The 22,144-nt window shown below is 45.2% G+C and overlaps 2 protein-coding genes across 9 annotated transcripts in view; both read right to left on the bottom strand.

The window, feature by feature from the left end:
• The window catches only part of Fam228a (family with sequence similarity 228 member A), a 29,389-nt gene extending 17,818 nt beyond the window's left edge, over nucleotides 1-11,571 (bottom strand). Inside the window, exons 1-5 of the mRNA XM_071601385.1 lie at nucleotides 11,485-11,571; nucleotides 9,463-9,531; nucleotides 7,998-8,189; nucleotides 4,935-5,022; nucleotides 4,671-4,815 (exon numbers count right to left, since the gene is read on the bottom strand). Coding sequence (XP_071457486.1) covers nucleotides 4,671-4,815; nucleotides 4,935-5,022; nucleotides 7,998-8,189; nucleotides 9,463-9,531; nucleotides 11,485-11,571 — 581 coding nt within the window. The remainder of the gene's footprint in view (nucleotides 1-4,670; nucleotides 4,816-4,934; nucleotides 5,023-7,997; nucleotides 8,190-9,462; nucleotides 9,532-11,484) is intronic.
• A 3,335-nt stretch (nucleotides 11,572-14,906) lies between these two features.
• Nucleotides 14,907-22,144, bottom strand: part of Fam228b (family with sequence similarity 228 member B) — a 27,355-nt gene continuing 20,117 nt past the window's right edge. For 7 of the 8 annotated variants that reach the window (XM_071601377.1, XM_071601376.1, XM_027937842.2 and 4 more), the window contains one exon: nucleotides 19,295-20,811. In XM_071601377.1, the coding sequence (XP_071457478.1) occupies nucleotides 20,292-20,811 (520 nt within the window). In that variant the 3' untranslated portion in view covers nucleotides 19,295-20,291. Of the gene's footprint in view, nucleotides 15,263-15,348; nucleotides 15,433-19,294; nucleotides 20,812-22,144 lie in introns of those variants that run through there. The other variant, XM_071601379.1, reaches the window with a different exon arrangement.

Below are 22,144 nucleotides of genomic sequence, written 5' to 3'. Positions count from 1 at the left end.
TATTTAAACTCTAGGTTCCCAGGTTGGTAGTATGGGGAGGTGCTGTGAGGCCTACTGGGAGGGTCACAGGTCATGGGTACATGTCATTGAAAGGGACCATGGGACCTTGATCTTTTCCTTTCTCTCTCTGCTTCCTGACTCCTGATGTGAGCAGTTTGCTCCTACAAGTATTCCTATGATGTACTTCCCTCAACAATGGCCCAAAGCAGTTGGGACCACCTCGTCCTGGACTTGAACCTTGAAAACTGAGCTACGTAAACCTTTTCTCTTTGTAAGCTAATTGCTTCAGGTATTTCACTGTGATGATGTGAAGCTGGCTAATACAGCTCTCAGTCTCTCTGCCCACCCACACCCCTGCTGGCACAGTCTGCAGGTAAGCCAGGGTCCTGGGACCCTTCTCCAGCTGTGGCTGAGGCACAGAGAGAGTTGTGATGAGGGATTAATAGACAGCCTCCAGTGCTCAAGCCCGAAAGTCAGCAAAACTGGAGCATCTGCTTCCTACACCTGCAGAGAAAGCAGCGCGCAGAGAAACAGAAATTAAGCAGGTTCACAAGAAGAAGTGACAGTGAAAACCACATCGTCCCCAAAAGGAAGGGACTGATCTCTTGTCCCTCAAGCAGTCTGGCTTTCTGGCCTGTCTTTCACAATATGCTGGTGCTTTCTAACATATGTACCTCCCCTGCCCCCCATTTCTTTAACTTGAGAAGGATTATGTTCTTTGTTTATCAAACTGCTTCTGACTCATCTAACCACCTTGTGCTTAAGTCCTTTCTTACTTGGTCAGCTGTGTGAGGCACCCAGAGGGCTGTCACCAAAAGGCTGCAGGTAACCCACCCCCATCTCTTTTCTCCCTCCGTTTACTCATCCTCCACCACTCTCTAGTTGAGCACTGGGAACACAGCCCTGCCCTCAGGGGCTGGCTGCTGGGAGGGTGGGCCATGCTACTGTGGGACTTTCTTGCGGCACCCAAGTGGCCAGTGATAGAGCAAGGACACCTTGGGCATGACCCCAAGGGTCAGGAGCTATAAACATGCAGACTTGACCAGAGACTCCTGTGGATAATATGTATTTCTTTTCTTTAAGGAAAAGGGATTTTTGAGATGAAGCCAGAAAGGATGTCAGGGCCCAGATGGCACCTCATGTGCCTGTTAAGGAGACTGCATATGTTTGAGAGGGTTATGGGAAGCTACAGAGAGTTCTCAGCTGATTGCTCCTGAGACATCACTCAAGCTGTTAGGCAGAGACTCGACTGGAAGAGACCAGATTAAAGAAGCAGGACCAGCTGAGGCGCTGCAACATCAGAGGCTGGGGAGCCAGAGAGGGGAAAGGAAGAGGAGAGAGAAAGAGAATGCCTTTGATGAGAAGTTAGGTTATTATTAATGTTCAAATAAAAATGGTTTTAAAAAGGGCCGAGGATGCAGGTCAGTGATAGAGCACTTTTCTAGAATGTGTATAAGGCCCTGAGTTTGAACCCCAGCACCACGACACTTCCACTTCTGTAGTGAGTGTCCAAATTTGCATTCTGCTGCAACAACTAGTGGGAACCAGAAAACCTACCCCAAACACTCAAAACTGTAAAACCATTGGATGTCTGTGGAAACAATTCCAGAAAGGGGACAGGCTTTCCGGACTGAGCTGACAATCTCCAGCTAAGCCCTGCTTCCACACTTCTCTTGGAGCATTTCAAGTACCAGGGTAGAAACTGATTCCTCTGTGCTCTGAGGATCTTTGGTGGGTTATTTTTCCTCCTGGGACCTGGTAGCTGTCCTCACAGTTAGGCATTTAATCTTGTTCTCAACATCTCCTCCCACAGCGGGCAAGTCAAGCAACGTATTTGAGTTAGGTTCCCCAGTGGAGTGAGGGTGGAGACTCTCCAGACCCCTGAGCACAGACAGACCTCTTCAGAACGTTTTCCTATGAAAAGAACCAAACAGGAATTCTAGAACCGCACAACAAAATAAGAACTCAGCAGATGGGTTTAACAACAGATTATCAGATACAATGAAAGACATTTTTAAAAATCTAGAATCAAATATGGAGAGACAAAAAGAATAGAAAATTCACAAGAAAAGTAAGAGCCAAAAAATGTCACAGTGAGAAAATCTAAAATATGTTTAACTGGAGTACCCAAAAGAGAAGAGAGAGAGAATATAGCAGCAGTAACAATCAAAGAGAAAATGACTCAGAACGTTCCAAAATCAGCTAAAGACGTGAATCTACAGACACACCATGAATTCCAAGTAGAAAAAAAAAAATCCACATCTGGAAACATCCCATAACACTATAAAAAAAAAAAAAAATCAAAGAATGAGAAAATCCTAAAAGTATCCAGGGAAAAGAGATAAATTACTTTGAAAAGAACAACAGTAAGACTGGCACTTGATTTCTTAATTAAAAGACAACAGGATATATGTTAAAACAAAATAACTTCCAACCTAGTATTCTTTATTGTGTAAAAACATGCTTTTATAAATGAAGGTGACTTTACTGTCATGTATATCTAAAAAGAACAAACAAATTTTTTTCTTTTAAATTAAGGTGGGGGCTGGGGTTGTGGCTCAGCAGGAGAGCGCTTGCCTAGTGCATGTGAGGCCCTGGGTTCAATCCTCAGCACCACATAAAAATAAATAAATAAAAACAAAGGTATTGTGTCCAACTACGACTAAAAAAAAATTTTTTTTAAATGAAGGTAAGCCAGGTATGATAGTGCACACTGTAATTCCAGTGACTGAGAAGGCTGAAGAAGGAGGATCAGAAATTCAAAGCCAGCCTCAGCAACTTAGTGAGGCCCTAAGCAACTTGGTGAGACCCTGTCTCAAAATTTAAAAACAAAAAAGGACTGGGGACCCATCATTATGCACAACTATAATGCACCAATAAAAAATCTGGACAAAAATAGAAAAAAATTGGGAGGAGGGCTGGGAATGTAGTTCAGTGGTAAAGCACCCCTGGGTTAAATCTTCAGTATTAGATAGATAGATAGATAGATAGATGATAGATAGATAGATAGATGAAATCTGAAAGACTATTTACTATATAATTCCATATGACACTCTGGAAAAGAAAAATCTATGAAGATAGTAAAGAGATCAGTGGTTGCTGAGAATGGGGCAAGGGATAAATTGATAGAGCACAGATGATTTGGGGTATAGTGAAACTATCCTGTAAGATACTGCAATGAGAGCTCCACATCACTATACTTTGTTAAATCCCATAACATGGTACACCACCAAAAATGAACTGTCACATAAATCATGGACTGATTATGTCAATGTGCTTTCATTGATTGTAATGCACTACTGTGGCAAAGGGTGTCCACAGTGGAGGGAGACGTGTATCTGTGGACAGAGGATATAAAGGAACTGTCTCAGTATTTTATGTGAACATAAAATTTTCTGGAAAACTAAAATGTATTATGTTAAAAAGAAAAAATAAAGGATAAGTAAGCATTTTAAAGCTAATAGAAGCTGAAAGGGTCCCCATAAGCAAAAACACACTAAGGAAAATTATAAAAATGATTTTTGTTTGTTTACTAGTTGTGAAGGATATACTGAAGTATTTATAAATGATACAACTTGAGGCCTAGAAATTCTTCTAGGAAAGATTTGCTTCAGAAAAGAAAGAACAAAAGTCATAGTGAATCAAGGACCTAGGAATTAGGCCAGAGACTCTGCACCTAATAAAAAAAAAAAAAAAAAAGCAGGCCCAAATCTCCATCATGTCAGAGGCCCTGACTTCCTTAAAAGACTCCTAAAGCATAAGAAGTAAAATCAAGAATCAATAAATGGGATGGATTCAAACTAAAAAGCTTCTTCTCAGCAAAAGAAACAATTAATGAAGTGAAGAGAGAGCCTACAGAGTGGGAGCAAATTTTTACCACACATACCTCAGATGGAGCACTAATCTCCAGGATGTCTAAAGAACTCAAAAAACTTAACACCAAAAAAAACAAATAACCCAATCAATGAATGGGCTAAAAAAATGAGCAGATTCTTCACAGAAGAAGATATACAACAAATTTATGAAAAAAATGTTCAACATCTCCAACAATTAGAGAAATGCAAATCAAAACTACTCTAAGATTTCATCTCACTCCAGTCACAATGGCAATTATCAAAAAATCAAGCAACAATAAGTGCGGGCAAGGATGTGGGGGAAAAGGTACACTGATTCATTGCTGGGATTGCAAAATGGTATAACCAGTTTGGAAAACAGTATGGAGATACCTTAGAAAACTTGGATTGGAACCACTATTTGACCCAGCTATCCCTCTCCTCTATACCCAAAGGACTTAAAATCAGCATGCTACAGAGATGCAGCCACTTCAATGTTTATAGCAGCTCAATTCACGATAGCTAAACAGTGGAAGCAGACTAAATGCCCTTCAATAGATGAATGGATAAAGAAACTGTGGTATAGATACACAGTGGAATACTAGTTAGCCTTTTATTTTTAAATATCTTCATTTTATTTGGGATCTGTTAAGTTATTTGTGTTTCATGCTGTTCTCTACATATACTGCCTAACACAAAGGTGATGATAGTAAAAACAAGAAAACCATAAGTCACTAAAAAACAAAAAATGACTAGCTACAAAACTTACATTAGGAAGTACCCTAAACTGCAGGTGCAACAAGCATTTGCTTGTTCATTTGGGTGCTCTCCCCGTACCTGAATGCCTTACTTTTCCTGGGTACCCCAGAGGCTTTTTGAGACTCTTTCGGAATCACGTTTTGCAGAGTGAAAATGAACCGGGGCCATTTGGCGTGCAGTCTGTCCTTGGTTTCCTTGAGCTCTTTGGCGAAGTATTGTTTTCCTGTAGGAAAATAAAACATCTAAGTCAACACTCTTAAAAACAGCCCCAGTGGGTCTTGGGCTGGAGCATCATTTGACAATTAGCAGTCTCTAAGCCTGAAGTCCCTGACCCCAGAGCACCTGTCTCATATCGACGGCTGGCTCTGACCTCTTCCTCTGCCTTTTGCTGTCTTCGCAGCAGAGGACCACAAAACGGAGGGACTGGAGCCTGCAAAAAAAGTGACACACTTTGAGACCCAAAATGCGTTAGTATTAGGCTGTTCACACCTGGGCAAAGCATTCCAGGCCTTTGTGTACCCTGAGAACAGAGGCCCAGGAGCACCCCCGTCCACAGAGCCGGGGAGAGTAGACAGCAGCTGCCTCCATGGAGCAGAGGGAAGGAGGTGGCCTGCTCCCTCCGGCTCAGTCCTGCTGTGGCTGGGCCACTACACGCCATGCCCAGGTCAGGTCTTGTCCTGAAGGCTCTCTCAGTCTAGAACAGACAGGTCACACACAGTGACAATCTAGTCTTGAGAGAAGCCAGCTCAGGACACTGCAAGAGCACAAGGAGCGCTCCAACCACCGAGGAGGAAGGAGGCCCTTGGGGAAGCCGCTGCAGAGGGGAACGTTCGCAGGCCATTTTATAAGGTATTTTTTTCTCTCCTCCTGATTATAAGCCTTGGGCTTTTCCCTGTAGTTCCTCACAACACTTAACCCAATGCTGGGCCCGAGGGTCTAGGTGCCGCACCAAGCATCACAGACAGGACTCTGCACCTAATAGAAAAAAAAGCAGGCCCAAATCTCCATCATGTCAGAGGCCCTGACTTCCTTAACAAGACTCCTAAAGCACAAGAAGTAAAATCAAGAATCAATAAATGGGATAGATTCACACTAAAAAGCGCATGACCAAAAGAACCTGATCTGGCTTGGGTTTCTGCAAGAAGCAAAATAAACCACGTCTCTCTTCAGGGTGAGACATATCATTAAAACAAACAACAAAAAAACAAAAAAACCCACAACTAACAGCAATATCTGGTGGCTAATTCTGCTGCCCAGGAGCAAAACTAAAACCTGCATCTCTCCGTTTTAACTGGTTCACTGGTAGCAGAGGCAGCTGAAGTCTCAGTCAGTAGGATTCCAACTGTTGGCTCTTCTGGGCAGCCTTCCTGCGACCCCATACACCTTCTGCAGAGAGGACCCTCCTGAGTCCCATTGACTCTGTATAGATCCTGTGACAAGTCACGCTCCACTGTACACACTGTCCCCGGGCCTCTCTTCCTCTGTTGGAGGCCAGTGAACAAATGAATAAATGAAAGAGCAAATTTCTCACGCAGATACATTATGCAACCATCTAAGTTCTTTGGGTTCCTATTCTAATAGTCAGGGAAAGGCTTATTTGGAATTTAGAAAAGGGATAGAGAATAACTCTGAGAACTCGCAGGCTGGAGGGGGGGGGGCGGGCGGGGTAGCTCAGTGATAGAGAACTTGCCTAGCATGTGTGAAGCCCAGAGCTCCCTCCCAACACACACACACAGAAGCACTAAAATGACCAGGTTTTCCCAACTCCAGCACTCCTAAGGATAAATAAATAAAAGACGCCTACCGTGCTTTTCCATAATTTGGTTTCTTTCTCTTCTTATAGAAAGGATCATCATAATGATCCCTAGATACAATTTCTTTTCGGAAAAAAACACACCTAAGAGCAAATCACTGTACAAGAACTGTTTGCAAGATTCATAAAAACCAAATAGCCAAATGCTCATTTTTAGATAAACACACAGCTTCAAAGGGTTATAAGAGGCTTTGGCAGAAATTTAGACTGCAGTGAAAGTCCACCATCTTTTACAAGGAATCATTCAGTTTTAGTCTGAAATCACCAAAGAGCCTTGTTTTGAGAACTTTCTGCTCCACAAGGCAGTCTCTCTTTGGGTCATTTTAATCATGAGGAAGTTTATCCTTAGACTGAGGGTGATTCTGCCTTGTAACTTCCTGGTGCAGATGTGAGTTCACACGCCTGCCCATCAGTCACAGGTCTGCCTTTCATACACTTAGTATTTACTCCCCTTCGGGCCAGCTCCTGGGTAAACACCCACCTCTCTCCACTCTTCCTGCTATGAAGTGGCGCTGAGACTCCACCCTCTTCTAAAGGTTCTATAGCTGTGTGGCAACAGGAGTGACAGGGCCAGACAGGCTGCGCACAGCCTATTTCACCTGAGAGCGCAGATGTTTTGGTGCACGCCAGTTCACGTGGCTCACACTAAATCACAGACACTTGAAATCACTTGGACTTCAACATGTTATTTTTGAGAAGTGACTTTCCTGTGGTACACGTATATGATCTCACTTCTGGACATAACTAAGACTGTGCACTTTGATCGTGCACTCATAGAGTGTGTAGGTATTTAACATATATATCAGAAATGTTGTTCACAAATACACTTCAACACTCTGACATCCCAACTAAACTGTTCTACATCTCCAGTAAATACCTAAGGAGGGGGACCAAAAAAAAATGAAGAGTGGCTGGATATGGTGGCACATGCCTGTAATCCCGCTGCTCGGGAGGCTGAGACAGAAGGATTGCAAGTTCAAAGCCAGCCTCAGCAATGGCGAGGCGCTAAGCAACTCAGTGAGACCCTGTCTCTAAATAAAATACAAAATAGGGCTGGGATATGGCTCAGTGGTCGCTGGTCGCGTGCCCCTCACAGTTCAATGCCTGGTATTCACCCCCCCCCCAAAAAAAAAACAGAGTGAAAATACTGTAGACAAATTTGGTACTGCAAATAGGTGGGCCTAAATTCCTAAGGAGACTTCTGACCTCAAAAGTTAAAAGAAAAAAACATCTTCAAAGTAAGAAACCAAACGCATGTTGTTTTGTAAAGCCAGTCTGAAGAGCTGAACTGTTAGCCCTGTATCAATGGCTGGCTGACCACAGATATTAGAAAGGCTCTCTCCTGACCCTGCGTGGACACATGACCCAGTCCTGGCTAATGAGAGCTATGGGAAAGCTGGGTAGGGGATCCCGGGGACCCACTGCTTCCTGATCAAAGAACAGGGAGGAGAAGAGTCACTAGCGCCTCCCCCACTGCAGCTATAAACACCATCAGGCAAATGTGAGTATGATGAGATGAATGGAAAATATTAAGAAATATTATGGATAGAAAAATAGAAAAAACTGACATTTATTAAAAAAAAACTCGGTACCGTTTTATCTGTGGATTTTAAAAAACATTCAAAGTTCTCTCGCTTTGTTTTTTCAGCTCCTCTATTTGAAGTTACTTTTCCCATAATTCTCTGTTGAATGGGCTCTGCAACATTCATAATCCATTTTCTGTGTAACATCTCTTTTCTTCTTTCCTTAAAAGTATCCAGATGCTGAAAATATGTATCCAATCTCTATTGAATACAAACAAAACAAATTATTAAGAAATTTTCCATTTATGGGGATTTGAATATAGGGTGAGGGGAAGACACACTTGTCTCTATTCCTGAGCAATCCACCACATTCTGGCTGCCAAGTCCTAGCACAAGATCCTGAGAGCACGGAGCAGGAAGAAGTCGTGAACAGTCCTAAGGCACACCGTGCCTTCATACTGACCTGCATTTAACTCATTAACCAGATTAAACTGTTTCTAACTCACCAATTTTTTTTTTTTTTTTTTTTTTTGCTTCTTTTTAAGGATTTCAAAACATTTTCTGGTTACCCAGTCCATGTCCAGCCCTTATCATCAGAAAAGGTTGTGACTAAATTGGGAGAGCAAAAAAGAGAACCAAATTTGTTTAGACACCTCATTCCGATCTATAAACAGGCTACTCCCACCTACCACCTTTGATGCCCAAATGAGAACATATGTGTATTTTCTTCAACTGCAAACCACAATACAAATGTCAAAGTATTATTAGAACTCCCAATTTCAATCCCCCTCACTAAGATCAACCCCCCTTAAGTTTACTAATTCCATAGTGATGATGGATCGTTACTCTTGAATACTAATTCGTTTTGGTGATTTTAGGAGATACAGGAGGAGGAGGCAAGTTTCAGGAGGAAAGAATTTCTATGTAGTCCTAGGACAAAGAAGGGGAGCAGTTAGAACAATCCCTCAGACACAAACAGGATTCAGGACTCTTAGTGATCCTGCAAGGAGGTGGCACAATCTCAGGTCTCTGCAGTATAAGGAGTGAATTAGAGGAGCCTCATTCTCCCTGCAAAATGAGTCTCTTTGACGCGGTGCTACAGTTTGGACAGTAAGTCATCCCAGAGAGTTGAATGCTCGTCCCAGCTGACAGCACTATTGGGGGTGGTGGAGGCGAGGCCTTACTGGAGGAAGTAGGTCACTGGGGGGTAGATTGAGACCCCTGCCCCTTCCTCTCTCTTTTTGCCTCCTGGCTGCTGTGAGATGGGCAACTCTGCTTCAGCATGCACTCCCCACCATGAGGTTCTGCCTTGCCACAGGCCCAAAACCATGGGGCCAAGTGACCACAGACTAAAACCTCTGAAGCTGGGAGCCAGAATAAACCTTTCTTCTTTTTAAGTGGTTTATCTCAGGTATTCGTTGCAGTGAAGAAACCCGACTAACACAGGGTGACACCAGCTCTCGGTCATGCTCTCTGCATCCCTCCTGCTCCCCCAGAGCACACTTAGAACACACAGTCTGTAGCCAGCGCTTACCTTCACAACATAATTTTCTCGAAATAATATTGCATGTACAGCTTCATCAATGTCTTCTCTAGCTAATACCTAAAATTACAGAATTGGAGAGGAGGAGGTTAATCCTGAAGAAACAAACCAGAATGACAAGTCTCAGTGTAGGTTACCCATAGCTTTAGTGTAAATCTAATGGCTGCACCTCAAAGCATAGTGTGTAACTTTTTATTAAGGAAGATTGTGAAAACTCATCATCTAGGTTCATCAATGATCAACTCACAGTCAATTTCATGTCATCTAAATCCCTACTCATTTTCCGCCCTCCACCCAGATGACTCTGAGACAAATCCTTGACATCAGGGCTGGGGTTGTGGCTCAGAGGTAGAGCGCTTGCCCAGATGTGTGAGGCACTGAGTTCGATCCTCGTCACCACATTTAAAAAATAAATAAAATAAAGGCATTGTGTTCATCCACAACTGAAAATATTTTTAAAAACCCTTGACATCATACCATTAAGTCATTTTTTAAGTACCAAGAAGCTTACTAATTAAAGGGATCCTGTACAAATTGAAGCCTCTTTTCGGGTACTCATTTATTAGGTATGTTTTAAAGGGCCCTTGACGTCTCCTAACTTCTGAAAGGTCACTTCATAGGTCAAAAACACAGGAAGTTCTGTTGAGAGCAACATCTAGAGTCTCCAAGCTACTTGTCCCAGCTTCTGACTTCTTACAGACCTTGTCTCACACGAGGGACTTTCTGTTTCCATTATGAGTTTGAGTGAAGCTGATGCCTTTAAATCTTCACTGTGGGGCTTTTTCGTTTGGATAAGTATAAACTGGTCTGCAGTTTTGATTCCTATATTGTTAAGGAGGAAAAATGAAAGGGCAATAAAAAGCCAGTCTCTGAGCCTGGCACTGTGGCCCACGCCTGTAATCCCAGCGACTTGGGAGGCTGAGGCAGGAGGATCACAAGTTCAAAACCAGTTTCAGCAACTTAGCAAGGGCCTGTGTCAAAATAAAAATAAAAAGGACTAGGGATGTGGCTCATTAGTTAAGCACCCCTGGGTTCAACCTCCAGTAAAAACAAAGCAAAGCAAAACAACAACAAAAAAAAACAACCCCACCAGCATCTGGAAGAGATACCTGGAATAATTTTCTCTAGTGAAAAATCATACAGGTTCTTAAAATGTTGTTATTCCATCTCTGGTTCTTCTTTCTGTTCCTGCCACTTTTGCATCAAAGTCAACTAAACCCCAAATCAAAATACCCCATCTGTAAATAAAGAAATCTCAGAAAGGAGAGCTTTATTTTTATCCATAGTTTCATATCTTCATGTGAAATCTAAAATGATATTTGAACAGCTAGTTGGATAATCTCCAAAAAATGCTCTTTATAGTGTAAACAGAATCTCACTTCAAAGCCTTCTCAGACTTATTTTAAGAAGGAAACTGAAAACGTATGTAAAACAAACACGTTTCCCGATACTAAACTATAAATTTAGAATCAATCATTCTATTTGGAGAAGTAGAAATCTGACAACTGTCTTGGGAACCCCCCCCCCCCGCCCCCCAGCCACCCCTGAGGAGGAGGAAGCAGATGTCACACACACTGTCTGTTGTGCTGTGTGGCAGGCTGAGCCCAGGGGCGCAACCCCGGAGCCACATCCGCAGCCCTTTGGATTTTTATTTTGAGACAAGGTCTCTCTAAATCATACTAAAGCTGACCTCGACCCTTAGATGCTCCTGCCTCGGCCTCCCAGATCTCTGGGATTACAGGAGTGTGCACCGCGCCGGCTCTGGGTCAGGTTGTTAAACCACCTTTTTTGTTTGTTAAAGAAATGGGCAAGAAAATAGGCAGAACTTTCCTTACAAGGAGGCCAATCAGAGGGCGGTAGAGACAACCACGCTGTGCTCACGAGGGAATCCTTACCAGACCTGGGTGCGAGGAACTGCCCGGGAACCCCTGCGGGGCAGCTGGCCTCCCCCCGCCGGCCTCCCCCAGCCCGGCCAGGTGTCCAGCCACCCCCGGCGGTTGATGGGCGCCTCACCTCCATGAGCGGCACGGACTCGGGCTGGGGCCATCTTTTTAAGTTCTCTGGACTGAAATGTTCAGCGTAGTTGGACGTGGCAGCCATAGACCGGAGTCCTCGGGGGAGAAGAGGCAAACTAGGGACGCCCGGGTCCTCGCCCGCCCCTCTCCAGCGGCCGCAGGTCCCACCACACGCGCCCGCCTGGTCCTGGGCAGTGTCCTGGTCCGGCGCCAGGAGGTCGCAGGCCGCCGGTGGCTGGGGTGCGCGAACCCGCGCGCCCGAGGCGGCCTCTAACGCCCGCCCAGGGAGCCGCGCAGCCCGCGACCCCGCGCCTGCGGAGGCCGGGGCAGGAGGTCGCCTCCGGAGGTCACAGGTTCGAGGTCAGGCTCAGCAATTTAACGAGACCTTGTCTCAAAATGAAAAAATAAAAAGGGCCGGGCGCGCAGGGTGGCCCGCGCCTGTAATCCCAACGGCTGTGGAGGCTGAGGCAGGAGGATCGCGAGTTTAAAGCCAGCCTCAGCAAAAAACCAAGGCACTAAGCAACTCAGTGAGACCCTGCCTCTAATAAAATACAAAATAGGGCTAGGGCTGGGGCTGGGGCTCAGTGGTTGCGTGCCCCTGAGTTCAATCCCTGGTACCATGAATAAATAAATAGGGCTGGGGATGGGGCTCACTGCTAGGGTGTCCCTGGGTTCAACCCCTGGTATGGGGTGGGGGGAATAAAGGAAGGACCTATAACGCCCCCAGCAACACCACCTCCGCCCCTGATGGGATCAAGCTTCCCGCAGTCTGCAAGCTAGCTCCAGGTAGCCGGCAGCTCTGTCCGGGTCTTTCCCACCCTAAAGAAGGAGCTCTATGCTGGGCTCAGGGGCTGGTCCAGTTGATTTTCTATTACATTATTAAGTTTTTAATTTTTATTTTAGTTGTACCTGACAGTAGAAGGCATTTTGGCAGAATGATACATAGAGCATACTTATTCTATTTAGGATCCCACTCTTGAGGTTGCCCATCATGTGGGTTTGCCTGGTCATGGATGCAAATACAAGGCTAGGAAAGTTCTGACCAGTTGATTTTACTCTCTCCTATTCCCTCCTTCTCTTCCTTCCCTTCGTTTCCCTTTTCCAGTCCAACTCCCTTGTTTGGGGTTAGCATCCACAAATGAGAGAGATCATTCTGCCTTTGGTTTCTCAGGATTGGCTTACTTCACTTAGCATGATATTCTCCATTCCATCCATTTATTGGCAAATGCTATAATTTCATTCTCCTTTATGGCTGAGTAATATTCCACTGTGTACAAGTACCACATTTTCTTTATCCATCATCTACTGAAGGACACCTAGGTTGTTTTCATAGCTTGGCTACTGTGAGTTGAGCTGCCTTAAACATGGATGTGGCTATGTCACTGTAGTATGCTGTTTTTAAGTCATTTGGGTATAGACCAACTATTACATTATTGATTTAACAGGTTCAAATATCATTTGTGAAAAGCAAGGAAACTGGTATATTTTTATGATTTTCTCCTCTTCCCCTCCTAATTTGTAGCAGTGTTCATAACACTTTAATTCCGTCCCATCACCATGACCACTTTTTTTGGGGGGGCGTCTCTTCTTACAGTTCACAGAGTCAGTGTTCCCATTGAGTCCTTTTACTATATATTTTTTGGAGGTGTCTCGACCCACGTTCATGATCTAATCTTTTTTTTTCAAGAAGAGAGAGGCCTGGGCCAGGCAGCTCAGTGGTGCAGCACTTGCCTAGTATGCTCCAACCCCGGGGTTGTATCCCCAGCAGTGCAAAAACAAAACCATTCTTTTTTATTGCCAAATAATATTCTATTTTATGGATATAACACATTTCATTTTACCTACTTATCAGTAATGAACATTTGATTGTCTCCATTTTGGCGATTCGGAATAATGCTGTTTTGAATCTCTTGTAGTAGAGAACTCTGCTTAGTTTTTTGAATCATGGCACACTGTTTGATCATGAATTCTATCTGGTGGGTGTTTGTGTCATCCCCTCCCCCACTTGTTTCCTTGCTGTGTTTTATGTTCTCTCTGGACCTCGTGCCAGTTCGTTTTTGATGACTCGTCTGTGAATGAAGTAAGTGTTTTCCAAACTAACTATTTGCGGGAAGTTTTAGTGAAAGAGACCCTTGGGACTGTGCCCCACGCTGGTAGGATTTTCCCTGTAACCTGGGATTTCCTGAGTTCCTTTAGCTTTTCTTCTCCTTGGCCAACAGAGACAGGCAGCCAGAGGGCTGTCCGTGTCGTTCTTCTACCACCATCACAGGAGCAGACTCTTGCAGCCAAATGTCTGGCCATGAGATTCTTTGGGTCCCGGGATGCTGGGAGCTGGGGGTCTTGCCTCTGCCTCTGCAGTGCAGGGTGACCCTCAGCATGGGGAAAGCCCTTGGTCGGTGCATTCTGTCCCCTGCAGCCAAAGCCATCATCTGTCTTTCCTCCTAGTCTCCTGCTCTCCCTCCTATTTCATAATTTGGATTTTCATCATCTAGTTTTCTCAGGTCTATTGTTATTTCTGTTTCTGTTTTCCTTAATATCTGTGAGTGATTTGTAAGAATAATTGTAAATTCTTGCTTGGTACCACACTATGCAGGCTGGAGGCATAAAATATTTACAGAAAATGAAAATCTGGCAGTTTCAGGTAAACCCAGCTGTATGCTGCAGGGGGTTTCAGAAGCCCCTTGTTTCCCACATACCAGGGATGTCTGATTTCAGCAGCGCCACTGACTGCTGCTGTAGTGTCGTACCACCTCGATTGCCCTGCTGTGTTCACCTCTCTTCTTCCCTTACTAGCCAGGCGACCTTTGGCAAATGACGTCTTCCTTCTGTGCCTCTATTTATACATCAGTAAAGCAGATATGATAATTCTTCAAGTCCTTTAAAAAGATCCCCTTTGCCTAAGGAAGGCTAAATTCTGCTCCCCTGCACTGTGTCCTGTGCTTTACCATGACGAGGACTGAAACTCCACATGAGCCCCAGGGTGATGTTCCGAATGCCAATCAGCAAGTGAGCAGTCACGATGAACTTTTCAGTTCTCTAGAGAATACTGGAAAAACCTGGGGAGGATATGTGGACGTGGATTTTAAGGGTGCCTGACCAAAGGAAACATACCTTAATTTAGAAACAATAAACAGGAACTCAATAAGATCACTATCATTTTTATTAGACCTTTCAGCAAAAATTTTTTAAAATGTATTCATTTTTAAAATTTATTCTAATTTGTTATACATGATGGCAGAATGCAAATCATTTCATATTATCCATATAGAGCACAATTTTTCAAGACACTGATTGTACACAAAGTATTTTCACACCATTCATGTCTGATACATGAACTTAGGGGAATGATGTCCATCTTATTCCACCACCTTTCCTACCCCCTTGCCCCCTCCCTTCCCCCTTCCCCTCCCTCCCCTTTGCCCTATCTAAAGCTCCTCCATTCCTCCCATTATGAGTCAGCATCCTCATATCAGAGAAAACATTCGGCCTTTGCTTTTTTGGGATTGGCTTGATTCACTTAGCATGATATTCTCCAGCTCCATTCATTTACCTGCAGATGCCATGGTTCTACTCTCTTTTAATGCTGAGTAATGTTCCATTGTGTGTATGTGCCAAAGTTTCCCTATCCATTCATCCACTGAAGGGCATCTAGGTTGGTTCCACAATTTAGCTATTGTGAATTGTTTCAGCAACATTTTTTAATTTCTGGGGAAAATACCTTTGCAATAACTGTCCATCCATGGTATTGCCATTTCTTAATTGCTGTAGGCATTGAGCTGAAAAACGAATGATTAAAAAAAAATTATTGCAGATGTTTTCCTTAGAGATAGAACAGGATGTGTGGGCTTTCCTCAGTCCTCACCTGCAGGATTCCTGCTTGCAGGTAAATTCCTAAAACAGCTGTCTTGTGTCCCCTTCCCACTGTATGCTCCTTGATTGCTGAGACCTTTGGAAGGTGACAAAAGGGAACAGTTGAGTGTGCTGCAGTGGCGAGGGGCTTGCGGTAGTACAAGCAACTAAGCTGAGCGGAGGCCCCTGAAGCCTAGTCCTGGCAGAGCTGAGAGATTAATCTTGCAGGCAGGTCTCCTGAGTCCCCTGCCTCCGCCTTGCCTTGCTCTATCTAGTGCCGCAGTCTGGCTGGGCACAAATGCCGCAGTCTGGCTGGGCACACAATCACGAGCCACCACACAGCTTGTAGATTCAAACAGCAACTCTTTATTCCCGAACTCACACCAGCCGTCTACAATCACGTTCTGGGGAAATCCACGTTCTCTGCCCAAATCCACCCCCACTGGGCTTCTGTCTCCCAAAAAATACTGTCTGAATCCCGTGAAAACTCAAGGGGAACTCAGGCAGCAGGATACGCCCTATTCCCAGGAGGAATAATCTTAAACCTTAAACCTGGAACCTAAACCGGAACGCCCTAAACCCGATTATCCTAAACCTGGAACGCCCTAAACCTGGAACCGCCCTGGTCCTTGAGCAAGGTCACCTACATGCAATGTCACTGCAAAATGTCCTATTTCCACGAGTCCTTCCACTAAGCAACATGGGGTACGCTGGCAAGGAAATTGTCATACCTACTTGGCTAATGGCTCCCAGCAATCTAGATTCGGAAACATGGAAATACCAGGGACAGAGCCAGCCACAGCGTGGATGGAGCAGGTCACCAATGCATGATATGAATGGAAGGACCCCCAATGGTCCTGCTTTCCGAGGTCAGTAGACTTGGAGTAGTAATTTATACTGAGATGGTTGTGATTTAGAAAATACTGGATTCCATTCTTTGGTCAAACCTCTAGATTTCCCTAAACCCCATCTCACCATCAGCTGATGACCTCACGTCATTGAGAAAATGAGCAGAAATAAACCATCTTCCTTCATGGAATCGGCCCAGCTAACATCATCTCTATCCAGACTCTGCTTTCCTTCCTCCCACTACAAGGAAACTGTGGTGGGCTTCAGCCCAGGACCCCTGCGGGGAGCCACTGTGAACCACTGGAGGGTCGTGTAGAAGCTGTATCCCTAAGATGGGCTGGTCTGTCCAGCCCCTGCTTTTTAAAATTACTTTCCATGTCCTCCAGTTTTTTCACTATTTCCTCTTTCTTAGCTTTTTTTTTTTTTTTTTTTAATTTATTTAGTGGTGCTGGGGACTGAACCCAGAGCCTTGGGCATGCCAAGCAAGCACTCTGTCAAGTGGGCTATATCGTCAGCTCCTCTTTCTTAGCTTTTATTCCACAGCCAGCCCATCCCACTGAGGGGAACCTCGATTCTGTCGCCTGCACAGGCGGGCGGGGATGCCGCCTCTTCACCTCCTGCTCTTCCCGCCAGCGCCCCCCCCCCCCCCCCCCGCCATCAATTTGCTCTCCCGCTGGTGCATTTCCACTGGGAGACTGCACAAGTCATGGCATCTGGCATCTGGTAAGAACATTTCCTTGTCCCCGACCCTCTCCAGCCACCAACCCATCTCTCCACTCCCCTGATAGCAAAATTCCACAAAAGTTTTGCTGATATCCTGTCTTCCCGCCCTCACCCCGTCCTCTCTTGAATCCCCTCTCATCAAGCTTTCCTTCCAACGGCTCCATGGCTCCACGGCTCCACGGTAACTTCAGTGATGAAGTCACCAGTTGCTTCTCAGTCTTGCTGAATACAGAGGAAATCCTCAGTCCTCATTTTGCTTGCCGCCTGGCGGCATTGTGACATAGTGGTGGTGCCCTCTTTTTTGACACCCTCTCTCTCTGGGCCTCTGCGACACCACGCTTTTCCTTTTCTTCCTACCTTGGTGGCCAGCCACTTGCTCCTTTCACGTTTTTTCCACTGGCTCTGCCTCCTCCTGCCAGCCTCTAAATCTTGGAGTTCCTCGGGACTAGTCCTCATCCTTCTCCTGACACTCACTGCCATGTGATCTCCTAATCAAATAGCATCTCTGTGAAGATGGCTCAAAGTCTCATCTCCACCCAAGGCTGTTCTCCCAGCTCCAGCCTGTGCGTGCTGCTGCCCACTGCGTGGCCCCGGGGGATGTGGAATGGGCAGATCACAGGTACGGATGGACGCGCACCTGATTCTAGTCTCTGAGTCTCTTAGGCAATAGATGCTATGTTCTAAAGAGAGGTGTGGAGACCACTCTTCAGATTTGCAAAGTAGAGGTGAAACTGGTGTAGTGTTTAACTACTCATCCACATGAGGGGTATTCAAAGGTCAGAGGCTGGCACTGTAGCTCAGTGGTAGAGCATTGCCTGGCATTTGTGAGGCACTGGATTCGATTCTCAGCAACACATATGAATAAGTAAAATAAAGGTCCATCAACAACTAAAATATATATATATATATTTAAAGTGGTAGAGAACTTGCCTCGCACACACGAGGTCCTGGGTTCGATCCTCAGCACCACATAAAAATAAATAAGTGAAATAAAGGTATTGTGTCCAACTATAACTAAAAATATATATATATTTAAAAAGAGGTCAAGAATTTAAACTGAAGAGGAGTGTTGTTTTTTTTTTTTATTTTTATATTTTTTTTTGCAAAGAGTTGTTGGTGTTTTGCGAGCACTCCTGACAACACATCAGGTGTTGGGACGCATGTTTGCAGTAGATCAGTGATGAGCCCACCTAAGTAAATGGACCCAGGTTGTGTTGGCTTGGATCCTGCCTGAAGGAGCAAATCTCTGCAGAAGGAGTAGTGGGACTTCCATCAGAGGCTGAGGGGTAGAGTCATAAGCAACCAGCTGGAAAAGAAACCCTCAGATGAGAAATCTCCAGCAATAGGAGTTTTCTCTGAAGATCACTTGAAAGTGTCCTAGAGGATGCTTTAGACTAAACTAGGTATCATAACATTAGAGGTAAGAGGAACTGGGTGAGGTGGCACAAGCCTGTAATCCCAGCAACTCGGGAGGCTGAGGCAGGAGGATCACAAGTTCAAAGTCAGCCTGATCAACCTATCGGGACCCTAAGCATCTTAGCGATATCCTGTCTCTAAATAAAATATTTTTTAAAAGGGCTGGGGATGTGACTCAGTGGTTAAGCGACCCTGGGTTCAATCTCTGATACCAAAACAAAACAAACAAAAAACTTTAGGGATAAGAGACTTCCTGCCCCACTACCTCTTTCTTCCTCCCACTAGGACTCTGAAGAGACTAGAATCACAGTGGCATGATGCAGAGATAAGAAATAAAGAGGAGGATGGGAAAGAGAGGAGATGTCTACCCCACTCTCCTAGTCCCGGCTCCTAGCTGCTCTCCTGCTCCTATGATAGGGTGTACAGCAGCCTTAATTCTTTCGCTGAAAAGGTTGAGATCATATTTCTCCTTGGAGAGGCTTCCCATCCCACTTTGTCTTGTATTCCAGCTCCCTGTCATGGCCTGTGACCCTCGTACAGCCTGTCCCCTGCCTTTCCCTCCACACTCACTGTGTCGCAGCCTCGCTGGCCCTGGCTGTTTCCTGAACATGCCAACTGCAGTCCCATCTTGGGCAGTCTCCTGTGCCAATCCATGTGTCTGGCTCACTTCCTCAGGCTGCTGCTGCGCACGTCTCTTCAGAGAACCTTCCCTGACTCCCCTCCTGGCCCATCCCCACCCCACACCCCTGTCCTTATTACTAACTTGCAGGATGATACAGGTGGACTTTTGATTATGGTCTGTCTCCCCATCAAAATGCAAGTGCCACTGATGAGAGCTTTTCTGCTTTGTGCCTCGTTAAGTCCCCAGCCCCTCCAATGCTGCCTGGCTCAGAGCAGGTCTAGGTGCATGTTAAAATTTTGAGGAAGCAAACAAACACTGGGGAGGGTACTGAAAGTGGTAGTAAAAGGAATTAAGACACAAAATGAAATTTTAATAAATTTTCATGAGTAAAAAAATCCGTTAGGGAGTAGGGAAATGGAGAGACAGGAAAGAAGTCAGACGGACAGATCGCCACATGAGACACAGGCTCTTCACGTTTCTCCATCTTTCTTTTTTCTTCCACAGGCGATCCTTTGTTGAAATATTGTCTTTCGTACCTCTTAACTAGCTGGGCATCCTGCTGTTGACGTCATCTATGATATCCTCAGGGTGGCGGCCATCAACATTGCAGCCTACAGTCTGGCCAGCCCCCATGATCTCTTGAAGAATTCCAGAAAGTTTTCTAACTAAAGGCAGAGCCACATCTGTTGGGCAAGTTTGATAATGTCATCCCAATTGATATTACCACTGTGTTTAATGTTTTTTCGTTTCTTTCCGTCTTTCGAAGGTTCCTTGAGGGCTTTGATGATCAGGGTAGAGACAGAGGGTACAGCTTTGATCTGGGCCTGTCTTTACAATCAGTTTCACTGTGATTCCCAGGCCCTTGAGTCACCAGCTAGCTTGGCAATGTCACCACCAACCTTTTTGAAGACAGACCCAGGGGGCTGATCTCGGGGGCCATCAGTACACCTCAGGTTCACAAATTTGATCTTGATGGGCTGAACTTGGGCAGCATGGCACATACCGGCTGGTGTCAGATAAATGATTAAGGGCAACCAAAGGAAGTCGCACCTTGACCTCCTCTGAGCTGCGCGCTCACTGATGAATTCTAACTAGGAAGGGAGGAGGAGGAGGAGGAGGAGGAGTAAGCATTTTGACCTCTCTAAAGCCACTCCAAAAAGAGGCTGTCTCCAGAAAGTTGGGACAACTGGTGGAGAGAACTGAGGAAGAGCTCCGCCCAGTCCTGGAAGCAGTCTAGGCAAGGTCCGGCACATTTCACTGTGGCTCTCTTATGAGAGCTCTGAACTCTATGGACACCTATATTTTCTATACAGTTTACATTTGGGGGCTTTTGCTTTTAAATTTTACTACTTTAATTTAGTGTTGGTCCTTTGGAAAATTTTCTGTCTTGATTGAATTAAGGGAACAAAACTTTGGCCTGGCTTGGGTTTAAGTGGCAAATAGTAGAAACTGGTAGGAAAATAGACAGGTGGGACCTCAGGAGAGGGAGCCAGGGAAATCCCGCACAGCACAGGCCCCCCAGCAGACGGCACCTCCATGTGCAGCTCTGCCAAGTTGCAGGGATGCAGCCGACAGCTCTCCGTTCCTTCTGAGTACAGGACACCGCCTCTCAGTTTCTCCTGTCCCACCCCTCCTCTCGGAAGCCTGCCACACCACGCAGTTCCCGGCTCCTCAGACTGTGGTGCCTGCAATGGCTGCCCCGTGTGCTGCCCTGGCTCTCGCCCATCCTGATCTTCATCCTTTTCTGCCTCCTGGTTGACATTTAAGGAAGAAAAATGTTCTTCGGAGTTGGCCTCTGTAGTACTTGGGTTCTTTCCCTCCTGATAACAGAGAGGTTCTTTTTCCGGAAAGGATGGCCCTTTGTTTCTGTAGGGAGGAACCGGGAAGGAAGGGATTCTCTTAACTCTCAACTCAATTGTAGCACTTAACATTTTTATTTAAGATTGAAATTGAGGGCTGGGGATGTGGGTCAAGCCATAGCGCGCTCGCCTCGTGCGGCCCAGGTTCGATCCTCAGCACCACATACAAAGATGTCGTGTCCGCCAAAAACTAAAAAATAAATATTAAAAGTTCTCTCTCTCTCTAAAAAAAATTTAAAAAAAAAGAAATTGATGGGTTCTGTTGGGTGCAGAGCAGGCTGAACTGTGTTATCTGCAGGGCAGGCTGAACAGATGTTGGCTGCAAGATAGCCCAAGCACTCAAACCCCCCTCTGTCTGGTCCTTTATCACCTGTTTGTGTCAAGTCCCGCTCAAGGCTGAGCACTCAACCCCCCTTGGGCCATCAAGGCAGCTTGCAGACCCAGAGGCCCCATTAGATTTGGGCTATAAAAACTCCCTCCTGCCAGGCCCCCCTCTCTCTCCCTCTCTCTCTTGCTCTTTCTCTCTTGCTCTCTCTCTCTTGCTCTTTATCTTTCTTAGGCGCGCGCTCTCTCTCTCTCTCTTGCTCTTGCTCTCTCCCTGTTCATCTCTTCTCTTTTCTCTCTCTTTCTTTCCTTCTTTCTTTTCTCTTTGTTGCACTGCTGCAATAAAGATCTTTTGGTTGCTCCGAGTGTTGTGGTCACTTTCCTTTCAGGTTCTATATGAATTTACATGATTTTATGAAAAAGAAACCCAAATAAATGGAATTACCTTACCCTAGTATTATTTGCATCTTAAGTCTCTTTGTTGCTTAATCAGCTGAGCCTGGGTCCCTGGGAATGAACGAGCCCCAGGTGCAACTCTCCAGTCTGGGGTGATCTAACTCTGCCACAGACAAGCCTGCTTCTCCACCGGTGGCCCTCACTGGAACACTTCCTTCATCCACGGAAGACTCCAGTCTCCCTCCTTTTACAGATGGAATTTTACACTCAAGCCTCAATACGAACTCCCAGGTTCCCCAACAAGGTGATATTCCCCTTCTGATCTGGGTCACACTCTGCTACAAGAGGTATTTGAAAACAAAATCTCTCTCTCTCTCTTTTTTTTTTTTTTCCCAATTGAGAGAATTTAGGATGAAGATATTGATTATCCTTAAAATCTTATCCAGACATGTTATTCTGTTTGAGACTACAGCAGTCAGGGTACAGAGAGAGACTTATTCCTTTGGACTCTGACATACACAAGTGATTCTGAATCATTCTATCTTTTAAGGCCTTCAACCACTGAGCAAATAGGGCTTAGTTCCAGTACTTCCTTTATCCAGCGCTGAATAAGGAACAAA

The sequence above is a fragment of the Marmota flaviventris genome, chromosome 14, assembly GCF_047511675.1.
Source record: "Marmota flaviventris isolate mMarFla1 chromosome 14, mMarFla1.hap1, whole genome shotgun sequence".
NCBI classification, from domain to species: Eukaryota; Metazoa; Chordata; class Mammalia; order Rodentia; family Sciuridae; genus Marmota; species Marmota flaviventris.
This window is presented reverse-complemented; position numbering and strand designations above follow the sequence as displayed.